The sequence below is a fragment of the Lytechinus pictus genome, chromosome 17 (genome assembly GCF_037042905.1).
Source record: "Lytechinus pictus isolate F3 Inbred chromosome 17, Lp3.0, whole genome shotgun sequence".
Lineage (NCBI taxonomy): Eukaryota > Metazoa > Echinodermata > Echinoidea > Temnopleuroida > Toxopneustidae > Lytechinus > Lytechinus pictus.
Genome location: NC_087261.1, coordinates 26,573,475 through 26,588,464, shown reverse-complemented (window position 1 = coordinate 26,588,464; position 14,990 = coordinate 26,573,475). Strand labels below are relative to the sequence as shown.

Genomic DNA, 14,990 nt, shown 5'->3' with positions numbered 1-14,990 from the left:
AAATATTAAGTGAATTAGACGTTTCACAGATCGAACAGATATATCTACACACATCGAGGGCTAGGCATAAACGGCCAACCCTCCTGGACGCGAAACCCTTTATAGACTATCTCAAACGTCAAATGAAATACATGGATTTGGAGCAGATGGTTCAAAAGAAATATAATCGCGCTTATCCCTCAAGACGGATATACGCATGCTAAAAAGCAATCTCTCCTGGCGGGAGAATGGTTGCACCATGAAGCAACCATCAGTGATATTGAGATCAAACATCATTTCAACGGTGGGGAAAGAAAAAAGCATGGGAGGTTTGTTGATGGCTACGGGAAGGGGGATGATGGGAAGAAATATATTTGGGAATTTTTAGGATGTTTTACCACGGGTGTCCAACTTGTTTTCCAAAATCCGAATTTAAGAACACACAACTTGACAAAACAGTGGGAAAATTGGACAATGAGACAATGCATAGGATTAAGCTCTTGAAAGATGCTGACTACACAGTGTGCTTCACGATGCGAGGACCGTCAAGTCCACCCTAAAATGTTGACATTTCCACGCAGCGCTCCCTCATTATCTCTTGATAAAATAATAAACAATCCTCACACAGTGAATATCATTCACAAATCGAAATTTCGAACTAGGGATAGACCTACGTCAAATATCATTCTCTTAGTTTTCAATCTTACAAGTTGACATGAAAATCCATTCAGACTATGGTACATGTACGTGTAACGCACATTTGAATGATGAAATGCGTATTACTGAACTGTACCACATCATTGAGTACATCACCTAAATGGATGCGATTAGTAAAACCGGCATATGGCCCGACTTTATTGTGGGAGATGGTGAAAGATTGTACGAATCAGGATTGGTAATGAAAAAGTATCAAGTGAATTAGACGTTTCACAGATCGAACAGATATATCTACACACATCGAGGGCTAGGCAAAAAACGGCCAACCCTCCTGGACGCAAAACCCTTTAAAGACTATCTTCAACGTCAAATGAAATACATGCATTTGGAGCAGATGGTTCAAAAGAAATATAATCGCGCTTATCCCTCATGACGGATATACACATGCTAAGAAGCAATCTCTCCTGGCGGGAGAATGGTTGCACCATGAAGCAACCATCAGTGGTATTGAGATCAAACATCATTTCAACGGTGGGGAAAGGAAAGTGCTTGGGAGGTTTGTTGACGGCTACGGGGAGGGGGAAGATGGGAAGAAATATATTTGGGAATTTTTAGGATATTTTTACCACGGGTGTCCCACTTGTTTTCCAAAATCCGAATTTAAGAACACAAAACTTGACAAAACAGTGGGACGACTGTACAATGAGAAAATGCATATGATTAAGCTCTTGAAAGATGCTGACTACACGGTGTGCTTCACGATGCGGGACCGTCAAGTCCACCCTAAAATGTTGACATTTCCATGCAGCGCCCCCTCATTATCTCTCGTTAAAGTTATAACAATCCTCACACAGTGAATATCATTCACAATTCGAAATTTCAAACTAGGGATAGACCTACCTCAAATATCATTCTCTTAGTTTTCAATCTTACAAGTTGACAAGGAAATCCCTTCAGACTAAGGTACGTGTAACGCTCATGTGAATGATGAAATGCGTATTACTGAACTGTACCACATCATTGAGTACATCACCTTAATGGATGCGATTAGCAAAGCGGCACATGGCCCAGACTTTATTGTAGGGGAGGATGGCGAAAGATTGTTTGAACCAGGATTGGTAATGAAAAAATAGTAAGTAAATTAGACGTTTCACAGATCGAACAGATATATCTACACACATCGAGGGCTAGGCATAAACGGCCAACCCTCCTGGACGCGAAACCCTTTATAGACTATCTTCAACGTCAAATGAAATACATGTATTTGGAGCAGATGGTTCAAAAGAAATATAATCGCGCTTATCCCTCAAGAAGGATATACGCATGCTAAAAAGCAATCTCTCCTGGTTGCACCATGAAGCAACCATCAGTGGTACTGAGATCAAACATCATTTCAACGGTGGGGAAAGGAAAAAGCATGGGAGGTTTGTTGACGGCTAAAGGAAGGGGGATGATGGGAAGAAATATATTTGGGAATTTTTAGGATGTTTTTACCACGGGTGTCCCACTTGTTTTCCAAAATCCTTATTTAAGAACACAAAACTTGACAAAACAGTGGGACGACTGTACAATGAGACAATGCATAGGATTAAGCTCTTGAAAGATGCTGACTACACCATGTGCTACACGTGGGAGTGCGAATGGAGAAATATTCGGAAATATCCCAATGTCCACCCTCACATTGCACACCTTAAAAATGCCTTTCAAGAACCACTCAATCCAAGGGATTCACTTTTCTACCACGCAAAACCGGGTGAAAAGATAAAGTACTATGACTTCACGAGTCTATATCCTTTCATTAATAAATTGGCAAATATCCCATCGGACATCCCACCATCATACACTTGAATTTCCCACCCTTGAAAGATATTAGCTTGGTCTTGTCAAATGTACAGTATCCTCCCGCCGAAGAGATTCTTTTACCCCGTCTTGTCATACCGTTCAGGAGGGAAATTGACTTTCTCTCTATGTAGGACATGTACTAACTCTCTTAATCAAGGCCTTTGTTCCCATGACGATAGTAAACGCGCATTGCAGGGGGTATGGGTATCGGAGGAGTTGAAAAAGGCTGTGGAAATGGGGTATTCTAATCTGAATTTCGAAGAAGTATGGCATTTTTCAGCTTCTACACAAAACAATCCTCAAACCCGCAAAGGTGGGTTATTTGCCCCCTATATTGACGTGTTTATAAAAATAAAACAAGAAACCTCGGGTTACCTCGCCCATGCAATTACCAGCGTAGAAAAGGAGAGTTATATCGCAAAATACCTCGAACATGAGGGAATCGCGCTTGACCCTGCCAAAATTGAAAAAAAAACAAGGATTGCGTGCAATATCGAAAGGAATCATTAATGTACTTTGGGGAAAGTTTGCTGAAAGAAGCAATTTACATAAAACCACATTCATTAAAACAAACGCTGAATTATTGGACATGTTGAATGACAAATCCTTGGACATTCAAGACATCATAGTCTTGAATGAACATTTAATCGAGGTACAATACACCATGGCAAGTGGTTTTGTCGATCATAATGTCAATACGAATATAATCATTGCCTCGTTTACAACGGCTTTAGCCAGGCTAAAACTGTACACCGTCCTTGAACAATTGGGGGATAGGGTTCTGTACTACGATACAGACAGTGTCGTTTTCAAGACGGACCCTCATGTTGAACATCTTAACCCTCCCACGGGAGATTTTGTAAGGGATCTTTCCAATGAAATTGATGATACGATAGCGAGTTTATACAAACATGGTTATGCGGTGGGCCTAAAAATTATCGGACGAACAAAGGTAACACCGTATGCAAAGTCAGGGGTTTTACTTTAAACGTTGTCAACTCCATGGTCATCAATCACAATACCATGAGGGAACTCATTCAGTAAGCTCCTGGCAGGATCAAAACAATTCATGAATAAAAAATATTAAGGGATAGTAAAAACAAAACTATCTTAACAAAACAGACTAAAAAAGACTATCGGATTGTGTTCACCAAGTCTTGAAAATGGCAATACACTACCTTACGGACATGTAGATATCACGCCTATATAAATGGCTAAAGGCATTTATTTGTGTCACTTGTAGGAAGGCTGTGGTAAAAGTAGGTACATACACTTTAATCTCTGTCAAAAAATTTTTAACTATCAATAAAGCCACAATATGGATCGCGATCGTATGGTAACGTTACAGGTCCTCTTTAGAAAAGCATTAAAGGGTCAAGATACCGTTTGGAATATCTACATGCTGGCATTGTTAATATTCCTATTTTTTCTAACCTTTTATGTAGAAATGCTGATCAAAGACAATCGCGCCTTGAATGAAACAGATTATTACACTTATAAAAACGGCTTGTATGTTAACGAGAGTGTTAGTTCATTTTCGATTGGATGATGCGTAGGACCTGCGGTCCGATGTTACTTCTATTTTAAAGAAATTTCTTTTGAATTATACTTTTTCTTTATGTATTTTACAGTTATACATATACACTGATTCTACCATATTTACAACATATGGTAATTTTTTATTAGGAGTGTACCCACATCTCTTGTATTTCACTGTAAAGCATCACGTTCACTTTTTTACGTTTGTTTATAATTCCATGTCCTAATTATTAACTTTGTTTCTTTTCTTTTCTTTTTTGGCCGCGGATAACCTACATACATCAGAAGGTAGGTTAATTAATAATATGGACATGCGCTTAAAATATAGCTTTTCATGCATGGTTGTTGGACCGAGTTTTTCAGGTAAAACACAATTTATGAAGCGGCTTCTTGAAAACGCATCTAAAATGACTGATCAACCACCTCAGAAAATTGTGTGGTTTTATAGCGAATTCATATCAACCTTGTTATACATACATGCGTCAGTCCATTCCAGATATTGAATTTTATGAAAATTTACCTCCTGATTTTAATGATTTTACATCTACCGAACGGCCGACATTGTTTGTCATAGATGATTTGACGGATGTTGCAGTAGGGGAGAAAAGAGTGTCCGCTCTGTTTACAAAAGTATGCCACCATAGAAACGTTAGCGTTATTTTTATTACACAAAATTTATTTCATAAGAGTAAAGAATCGGGGACCATTTCCCTCAATACTCAGTATTACTGTCTTTTTAAAAATTGCAGGGACAAATTACAAATCACTTGTCTCGGTAAGCAAATGTATCCTGGACGCGTTAAGTTTTTTCATGAATCATTTCTCGATGCTACGAAAAATAAATGGGGGTATTTATTTGTTGACCTTGAACAAGATACCCCCAAAGAATTTCGTCTTAGAACGAATATTTTTTCCTGGAGAGACTCAATTCGCTTTATACGTTTCCAAAGTATAAAATTTGATTAAATTGTATATAGGGTTTAGGTTAGTAATCATGTCTCGTCAAGTACGGACCCATGCTGTTCTCGTGAAGGCACTGGCTCACTGTTCACCGAAGCAACGACGTCAACTCCTCGAGACTGCGGACAAGGGGCTCATCGAGGCCATCTGCGAGTGTGTTTTCAACGTGGTCCGTGGAAACGTCAAACTCTCTCCCACGCATAAACTTTCACTGAATAAGCATAAGCATCGTCTTTGAAAACTGGCAGACAGAAAAACACCGTTAAAAGAACAAAAGCGAATCATCACCCAGCGAGGAGGCTTCTTCATCCCTTTTATTTCCAATCTCGTCGGTCCTGTCTTGGGTGCTCTTTCCAACCTTGACACCGGGCGCAAATAAAAACAGAACTTGTCTACAGATGGAACGTGTGCGTAAAATGATGTTGGTCCTGCCAGAAACGTTAAGGACTTTACTCACAAAGGTCCAGACGGTTTTCTTACTGACAGGATTTTCTAAGCCAACCAGTATATACAACTTGCACCCAGCATGGAAATTTTGTGATGAAATGTTGATTGTTATGGTGATTCGATTGATTGATTAAAAACACCACTACACAATATCACATGCATGATAAAAAATAAATATCCTTCAAAATTTCAGACAAGGATTAGGAGTCCTACACTAGTTGTCACGAGAGTGTTTTCAATAGCAAGGAGGGATATAAGGAGACACCAAACATGGCTTCAGGTCCAAGCTCCTCCAGCAATTAGCAAAACAAGTTAGTAAAAAAATCGAAGTTACAATATTGGCCGCTGTAGCAAGCTGTAAGGAGATGGATGCGTGATCTAGCACGCTGATTTCATCAGTGTTTGTCTGACACTTGTTGTCACGAGTGTTTTGAATAGCAAGGAGGGATATAAGGGGATATCACACATGGGTTTGAGGCCAAGCTCCTGCAGCACTTAGTAACTAGTAAAAATTTTGAAGTTTACGATATTGGCTTCAGGTCCAAGCTCCTCCAGCAATTAGCAAAACAAGTTAGTAAAAAAATCGAAGTTACAATATTGGCCGCTGTAGCGACCTGCAAGAGATGGATGCGTGATCTAGCACGCTGATTTCATCAGTGTTTGTCTGACACTAGTTGTCACGAGTGTTTTCAATAGCAAGGAGGGATATAAGGGGACACCAAACATGGGTTCAAGGCCAAGCTCCTCCAACAAGTTAGTAAAAAATGTCTAAGTTTACAAGATTTCCCTTTGCTGTGCGCATTAAGTTGAAGGATGCATCATTTATCAAAAACAATATTTTTGTCTGTGTTTGTCCGACACCAGCAGAGGCTAGAGTATTTGCCATTCTATCAGAGACATAAGGGTACTCCAGGCAAAGCGCCACAACGAGCACTTACCAATAAGTTTATGCCGCACTCGCTGTCAAATTAATCAACCCTGAAATAAAATTAGCTGAACTTTCCCAGCAGCTGTGGCTAGGGTATTCGCCATTGCTAGGAGAGTCATTATTAAACATGCCACACTCACAATCAAATATATCAACCCAGAAATAGAATCAGTTGAACTTCCCCCTTGTTATTCGACAACACCATTAATGTAAAACTTGGAATATGCTTTTTACTTTACAATAGAACATGTAATATCATCATTGTTATAATTTATCTTCAATCAGTGAAAAACTACTTTATCACCTGAAAGCTATGATAATTAAAATATTTTGTTTCCAGGGATACTGGTCAGTTTCACTCACTAGGTCTACAAAAGAAATTATTGCAAGTTCAAGCCCAATTATTGTACATTATCACCCGAATCAGACATCTGAGCTGGTCATTTACAAAACCGTATTTCCCTGTATTTTATTATTATCAGGAAGGGATAGATATATTGTTTGTATTTTTCTCGGTCTCAATGCGCGTATTGACTTTGCATGCAGAGACGACGCAAAATATACCTTTGTATTTTCCCTGGTCTCACATCCTGGCCTTTGAGGATGCGAATGAAGTGATACGCTCGATACGCTTCATAATGTTCCGCGCACCAACGATCTACGTCATAATAAAGACAACGCTGGATCTGGGCGCTTGCAAGTACGTCATAATGGTAAAGTGCAGAGCCTAGACACTTATATTATCATGACACAACAGAACTCTATTCTTAAAAGATATCACTGTTATGATTTTTGCTCTAAATATCTGATTTGGATGATAATAAAAATATTGACTGCCCTTCTTTCGGGGAACATCAAATATGTTGCCCTTAAAAGACCCATATTGCCCTCGTCTAAAGACTCGGGCCAATATGATTCTTTTGCTGGCAATATATTTGATGTTCCCCTCAAGACCAGTCAATATTATATAAATATACTGCCTGAAAACAGAAACTGTAGGGGCCTGCTACTCTGCATATTACAAAATAATAATGATTGTCAGATCATTGATTGCATTATTTGCATACAGGATAGTATATATGCAAATAGAAGTTATCAGCGAATAACTTTCTTATTTCACATTCTATTTTGACAAAATTATCAGCTTTATGCTTTTCTCTACTACCAAAATAAACTTTTTGTTGGGGTGGGCTTAGCCTTTACAATTAGTGATAATCAACTTGCGGCTACTTCTTCTTTGATGTCTTTGTCGTAAACTTCATTGTACATTTTCTTACTCATCTCCTGAATACAGGCCGCATCAAGCTGAAGAGTGGACAACAATTTATCAATCTGCATGGGATCAAAATGAGAGAGAGAAAATTGGATAGAATATTGAAGATAGTAATAAAAGAAGACAATACTAGATACTACTAATAATACTAACTACTACTACTACTACTACTACTACTACTTTTACTACTACTACTACTACTACTACTACTACTACTACTACTACTACTACTACTACTACTACTACTACTACTACTACTACTACTACTACTACTACTACTACTACTACTACTACTACTACTACTACTACTACTACTACTATTACTACTACTACTAATAATAATAATAATACTTTAAAAAATAGTAATAATTACAATAATAATAATAATAATTATAATGAAATTTGTATAAATTATATTCCATATGAATAAATCACTTTCCAATAAAAACTTGGAATTTATGGAATTTACACAACATAATATAATATATAGGGAAGCTGCTCGCATATTACATCACAAATTTAAATCTTTAAAACATTCATTCTTTGATAGATTTTCATCGAATCTTCGCCATTGTTTTATAAATGCACCAAGTTCACTACGCAGAGTGCTCTATGCACAATGAAAGCAGTGAGGAAAAAGAAGAGCCAAGCACCAGAAAAGGGAGCATTAACTTGGCAATGTCTTTAGTTATTACATGTTAATAAAAGTGCATTCTGAGAAAACCAGGGCCCTGTCTTACGAAGAGTTGCGATTTATCAAATTAAACACAACTATGGAAAGCCAGCAATGTCAACATCTAAAATGCATGCTCCTTCAAAATATTTTCTAGATGTGATGTATAATCATACAGCCATAGTTTTCTGTAAAAAGTTCACCACACTTCTCTGTTTACAAAAGACATTGTGGAAATTTCCTGTAGAAAAAATTATGATATTGATGGATTGCCATATAGTTGAGGTTGTTCAGATCAATCGTAACTCTTTGTAGCACGTGGGCCCAGAGATTACTGTATTCCAGTGACAAAAATGTAACAAAGTATATCTAAAGCTTTGGTAAGTGATCAATAATGTGAATTATAACTGGAGAATAATTTGGGACAGGAGGCTTTATGCCACAGAAATTTGGCTAAACTTTTTCTGTTCCTGGCATTCCAGTGGTTGATATTTCTTTTCTTGTATTGTTGATGCTGAAATGTATTGTTCTTTGTTATCTCCTTTGCCGAATATCAAAATAATAATAGTATCATCTAACATTATACAAATAGCTATGTCATCTCTCAAAAAATGCACACTTCCTCGATGTATAATCTCTCATTTCTAAAATATCATTAACATTTTTTTCAATCAGTATTTTTTTTTGCAGCAAAACAAACACTTTTAATAAGAACTCGATCTGGCAGGAATTGTTGTTATTTATCAAATACCTTTTCTAATAATTTACTTACTTTTGCTAAAAGTTGATCGTTCCTCATCTTAGTGATCGAGACAGCGCAGATTTGAAGACTCTTCAAGATGACTCTGAAGAAACAAAAGAGCATGGTGAAAACAGTCATCATGAATTAATACCATCATTACTTTGCTGTTCTTGTATAGTGCATATCACATAATGGCTACTTTAGCGCACAGGTCCACCTTTTGGTGCTCATGGCGCTTCAAGAAAATTAAACATACACACTTGTAAACAATAATACAAAAGGAAAAAAGACTAGAATTTTGAATTCTCCAGAATATAACACACTATTAAACTGTTAATAATGGGAGAGAAACAAATACATGTAAGTTTTCAGTTGGGACTTAAACGTTTCCATTGATGAAATTTGGCATTATTGGATAGGCAGTTGATTCCATAGCTTTGGTCCTATAACAGAGAATGCATGGTCCCCCCATGTATGTGTCTCTATGCGCTTAGACATTGTCGTCCCTGCTTTGGCCTGGCAGCAGCTGCTTACAGCCCTCAAAGATTTCAAGGAATAGATTCCTGCCAGGTACCCATTTCCCTCACCTGGGTTGAAGGCAGTGCAATGTGGATCGATTTCTTGCTGAAGCAAACTACACCATTGCTGGAATTCGAACTCATGACCCTTGATTTCATCATCATCATCACCAATATCACATCAATTTTGTTATTACCTATACTTACTTTGCTCTTAAGAGGCACTTAACAGCTTCCATGACAACAGAAGCTTCACATTCTTCATCTGCGTCGCCATCAGTTTCGTCCATCAACAACCCATTAACTTGCAGTCCTGAAGTCACAAGGGTACCTTTGCAATCTAGAGACAAATTTGATAATCTGTCGAAGTCAAAATTAGTGTCTCCGACTGATGATGGTCGGCACTGTCTTTGGATATTCCCTGTCGATGTTGGGCTATCTTCCTGCTTCAACGACACTGACGATGAAGTAGAAGATGCGGTTGATGATACTGACGATGAAGTGGATGGTACTGATGATGATGTGGATTGTACTGGCGATGATGCAGATGATGATATCGATGATGATACTGAAGCTGACATTGATGACATCAATGACGAGCTTTGATCGAATAATCTCTTTTCGCATCCATCACTGTCGTAACCAACACGAGAAACACAATTCTTGTCCACACCATTCTGTGATTTCTCCAGAATGTATTCACCTTTCTTGTCCACTCTATATTCTCTGCTCATGTACTTGTGCCCGTCTTGTCCTGTCAATGAAGAACTATTGCCATTCTGTGCAGAAGCATGTTGAGTGGAAGAAGAGCTTAACTCCATATTTGCAGAGTCATCATGACTAGTCCTTTCAAAGGCAGAATGGCTTTTGTCCAAAATAAAAGACGTAGTATCATTGGATCGTCTATGGTATCCCTTGCCTTGTAAATTATCCGCAATTGCATCAGGATTTGATATACTCCTGCAACTTTTTGACGTGAATTCTTTGAGGTGAACTTTGGCGAGCTGAATCCAGTGCTGCACGCTCAAAGGACGTAAGTCCAGACAGAGCCTGAGGCTACTTGCTTGATCTGTCAGGGAATAGGAATTGGAGCAGAACATCACGAAATTATCTATTGCTCAAGAAAGGGTTACCCCGACAGATATACAAATTATATTTGGTTCAGCCAATTTGAAAAGCATTCATTGTTTAGAATTCTAAAAGATGGTTTCCATTGTACCATAATACAAAACCATGGACAATGCATATTTCTTGTATTATTCTCCATTCAAGCATGAATTTTATTAGTGCTCATTGCTCGAGGTGTAAATTTACAATTGGACTTTTCTTAGCATACACTATGAGATATTAAAGCATACTTGTATCCAGAAAATCTGCATATACTACGGTTTTGTACCTTGGTATATATAACTGAACCACCTTTAATTTGAGCCAAAGTCTGTGTAAAACACTATGAGCATCATTTCCTCAAGGTTGTCATCACAATTCCAGTGGAATCCCGAGTTTTGATTGGATGACAAGTATTGTTGCTATGGCAACATATGGATAAATATCCATGGAATATTGGAACTAGGCTTTGTGACATGCATCTGTTATTCAGCTACATGTTGAAGTTACAAATTCACTATTTCAAGCAAGGCTCTTAAATCATTACGTGGCTACCAAAGGTACATGTAGATTGATGTCCGTTTTCATTGGAAATCTGACACTATTTGGATATCAATCACCCAGGGTAGAGCAATATTCAAGACTAGCAGACATTATGTAATGCTACTGGAAAATGCCTTATGGTAAAGTCATAATCTCACTTTCCCAGACCCAACAGTTGTCTGAGGATATTAAGGCTTAGGCGGCTTTATAATGATACACTGGGTTTGCTTTCCCTCAAAGATTTTCCTGTTACAGGTATTCCCAATGCTTTTCACAAAGACTGGGGTCAACAAATACTGTAATTATCTACTCCTCCTGAAAGCTGATGGCTACATGTATCTGACTTTATGTGATCTGGACACCGTTGCATAAGAGTTACTATTGTAGTAACTTTGCCATCCAATGGTATCTTTCGTTAAATCCGTGATTTTCATTGGCTGTTGGGTCATGTTCCCACGGTAACTTTTATACAATGAGGCCCTGGCTTTAAATATTGGTCCCAAGACAGGCTTCTGTGGTTGAGACTCATATATCTGGTATAACCTTAACATACACACAGACACTTCTTTATAGGAACGACATAGATACATGTATATACACTAACCTTCCGCATTTCCTGCTGCGTCATAAAACATGGCCAGAGCAGAATGTGCACAGAACACTTGATGGTCATTGCCCGATTCCTCAACCTGTGAAATAAGCCAAGAGAATGTTCAAATTAAACTTAATTTCATAACTAAACATATATAAATATTCAAAATCATTGACAAAACAAAGTATTATACATGTGAAGGGGTCAAAGAAAGCACAATTGCTTGCATAAATTGTCCCCATAATTTGAAAAATACACATCATTTATGACTAGCTATTTGAAGTGGATGTGGATAATAAAAGCCTTTCTTCAGGTAAAAAAGTATGGAAGGGTTAGAGGCATTTTGCCCCCAAAATGTTAAAAGAGCAAAGGAAAATAAAAAGGAGACACCATTTGCTCCAATAAAAGCTTAACCAATGTTGCAAAGTCAGACAGTAGATTGTGAAGATTGGCCCCCAAAAATAAAGAATACAAATTTTTGGCATGCCTCTCTTAAATATGTTTAAATACCAGTTTATTTCATCAATGTGAAGGCCTACATGTATACCCTCAAACTGTTCTGGTGTGGATAAAGTTGAATGCATTTCAATGGATGTGCAAGTATTTTGCAATTTTGCAATCTATTAAATTTATTTGACTTATTCATGTTCATATTCCACAAATCATTAAAGTACACTTCATAATAAATCAGGATCCTATACATGAGATAATTCTTTTTTTTTTTTTTTATGTGTATAATTAAGCACTTATCAAGTACAAATTACAATTATGAAAATAGTTTATTAAAGATAGTTTTCCAAGATCCAAACCTATGAAGATTTGGGTAAAATCAGTTCAGACAATTCCTTGTAGTGCTTACCAATTTCTTCCCCATCTCTACCGCTCCATCAGCATCTCCCAATCTCCACCGACATCTTGCGACGGATTCCAGGAGCAATCGCCTGAAGTTGCCGTTGTTAGGGGCAACGTAGTCCAAGGCTTCGGTATAGGCATCCAAGGCATCTGACCACGCCCTCCGGTAGTAATGCTCGTTGCCACGGAAGATGTAGAAATGAACTTTATCAATGTCATCATCTGGTGAGGCCTGGTCATCTGTGTACCACTTTTGATAGGAATATAACAAATAATGCACAGACAGATAGTGACAAAGATCCATGATACATCAAAGAAGGGGGGTCATAAAGAATTTAAGTGTGACTAATTATAATACAGCTTTCAAATAGAATACATATCACAATGAACAGATGGATAGAAATAAAAGAGAGGACTATGATTACACGTATACATGTTTGAATGTAAAATCAGGTATTTTCGTCTCTAGATCTACATGTAGATTATGAATTTCAATTATTTGAAAAATTTTCACAAGGATCTTACTACAAGTATTATAAAGTTTTCTCCTGCTTAAATTGGTTAAAGCATGCAGGTCTAGACAATGAGGGAGGACCATTACTTATTTGGAACAATATTTCATCTGTATTTGCGTCGAGATTAGGGCAGAGTCAAAATGTTTAAATGCACTTTAAACGACAACCGGCAATGGTTCACATGGAGGTGCAGTGCCTTGAAATGTGGGGCAAGGTCAAAATTAAAGTTGCAAAATGACACAATATTGAAAGTCACTGTTCTATTTTTCTGTGATAATAAGTGAGTTTCTCAGCGGTTTCTTTTGTTTTCATGCACCTTAACATTGACATTAACATGGAATCAAACACACTTCTGCACAATCAAACACATAACAAACAAACAGACATGCATGGGTATTTCAAACCACGACTCAAACCATGTTATCTCACAGATCTCCATGTTAATGTTGATGCTAAGGTGCATGAAAACAAAAGAAACTGCTGAGAAACTCACTTATCATCACGGAAAAATAGAACAGTGACTTTCAATATTGTGTCATTTTGCGACTTTTTAATTTTGACCTTGCCCCACATTTCAAGGCACTGCACCTCCATGTGAACCATAATCATATCATGTAGAGTATCAGAATTAAATGATCTATTCATTGGTATCAATCACACATTCATATTCACTAAAACCGAGAGGGATTATCGATGAAAGTCAGATTTCCAAACTTTTTTTGAGGGGTTTATTCACTAACCTGAGGGAGGACTGATTTTGACTTATAATCCACTGTTACGGCTCTCTTTGCCCTTTTCTCTGTTTCTTCAAAGAGATCATCATCAAATCCACTAAACTCCATGACTCAATCGGCTGATTAATGCTATGGAAGAAGCTGCAAAGTAGAAAAGCAAAAAATCATATTTTTGTTTCCTTCATGAGCTATAAAGTTCACTGACCGAAAATGACCTTTGAACTTGACTTGATAACATTCTATGTAGACATTATGATAATAATCTCATTAAAGTTTCATTTGATTTTATGACACGCTTTTTAAATAAAGAGCAAACAAATCATTAATTTTCAGCTGTCAATGTCATCGTCGTCGCTTCGGAAAAGTGGTGCCTGCTTTGCAAGCGAGACACAAAATTCCAGAGAGCTTCAGTTGGTAATTAATTTTAACAGGAAATAGAATTTGAGACACAGGTCATGAGAAAATGATGGAAAGAACGGATGGACTAGCCAGAGGCATTTATTATTTTGGGTCATCTGAGATGACCCAAAATAATAAATGCCTCTGGCTAGTGCTGGTGCAATGTACATGTAGCTAAATGGAACGAGTTTGCTGAACATGGCACTTCCAAACCAAAACCGAACACAGAGGCTTGGTTCAGAGGTTCAGTATTAAGCCCAGCGCACACTATGCGATGCGACTGCACGATAAATATCCGAATGCTACCAGTTGCCAATTCCATCTCAGTACAAACACACTGCAGGCCAGCGCATAGCGCGCAGCATCTCATGGCACTAGCTCTTCTTAACCGCAGCATATTGGTCATGATGTCATCGTTTAAAACAAATCTGATTGGCTGAAATTAGATCATATTACTCTTATGTCTAAGTTTCATGAACTACATGTAGCTCCACAAACTTTTAAAGTTGCAATGGAAATTCAACAAATACCCCCAACATGGTCAAAGTTCATTGACCCTAAATGACCTTTGACCTTGATCATAAGACCTGAAACTTGGGCAGGATGTTCGTTTTGAAGAACAATTTATAGATGAAAATTATTTATTATTTATAATCACGTATTTAATAGATTTTATTATTTGTCATGTTT

At 37.6% G+C, this 14,990-nt stretch overlaps 1 protein-coding gene across 1 annotated transcript; it reads right to left on the bottom strand.

Moving 5' to 3' along the window:
- Nucleotides 1-5,273: 5,273 nt before the first annotated feature.
- LOC129280563 (uncharacterized) lies at nt 5,274-14,044 on the bottom strand. Its single transcript, XM_054916563.2, has 6 exons — nt 13,908-14,044; nt 12,660-12,902; nt 11,813-11,897; nt 9,766-10,627; nt 9,071-9,143; nt 5,274-7,684 (listed from the first exon to the last, which is right to left on the bottom strand). The coding sequence occupies exons 1-6, from the start codon at nt 14,007-14,009 to the stop codon at nt 7,568-7,570; spliced, it is 1,482 nt and encodes a 493-aa protein (XP_054772538.2). The 5' UTR covers nt 14,010-14,044; the 3' UTR covers nt 5,274-7,567.
- Nucleotides 14,045-14,990: the final 946 nt, after the last annotated feature.

Coding starts and splice junctions, on each gene's coding strand:
- LOC129280563 (XM_054916563.2), bottom strand. CDS start 14,009: ATGGAGTTTAGTGGATTTGATGATGATCTCTTTGAAGAAACAGAGAAA. Junction 11,898..12,659: donor TAGAGATGGGGAAGAAATTG/GTAAGCACTACA, acceptor CTTATTTCACAG/GTTGAGGAATCGGGCAATGA. Junction 10,628..11,812: donor CGCAGCAGGAAATGCGGAAG/GTTAGTGTATAT, acceptor ATTCCCTGACAG/ATCAAGCAAGTAGCCTCAGG.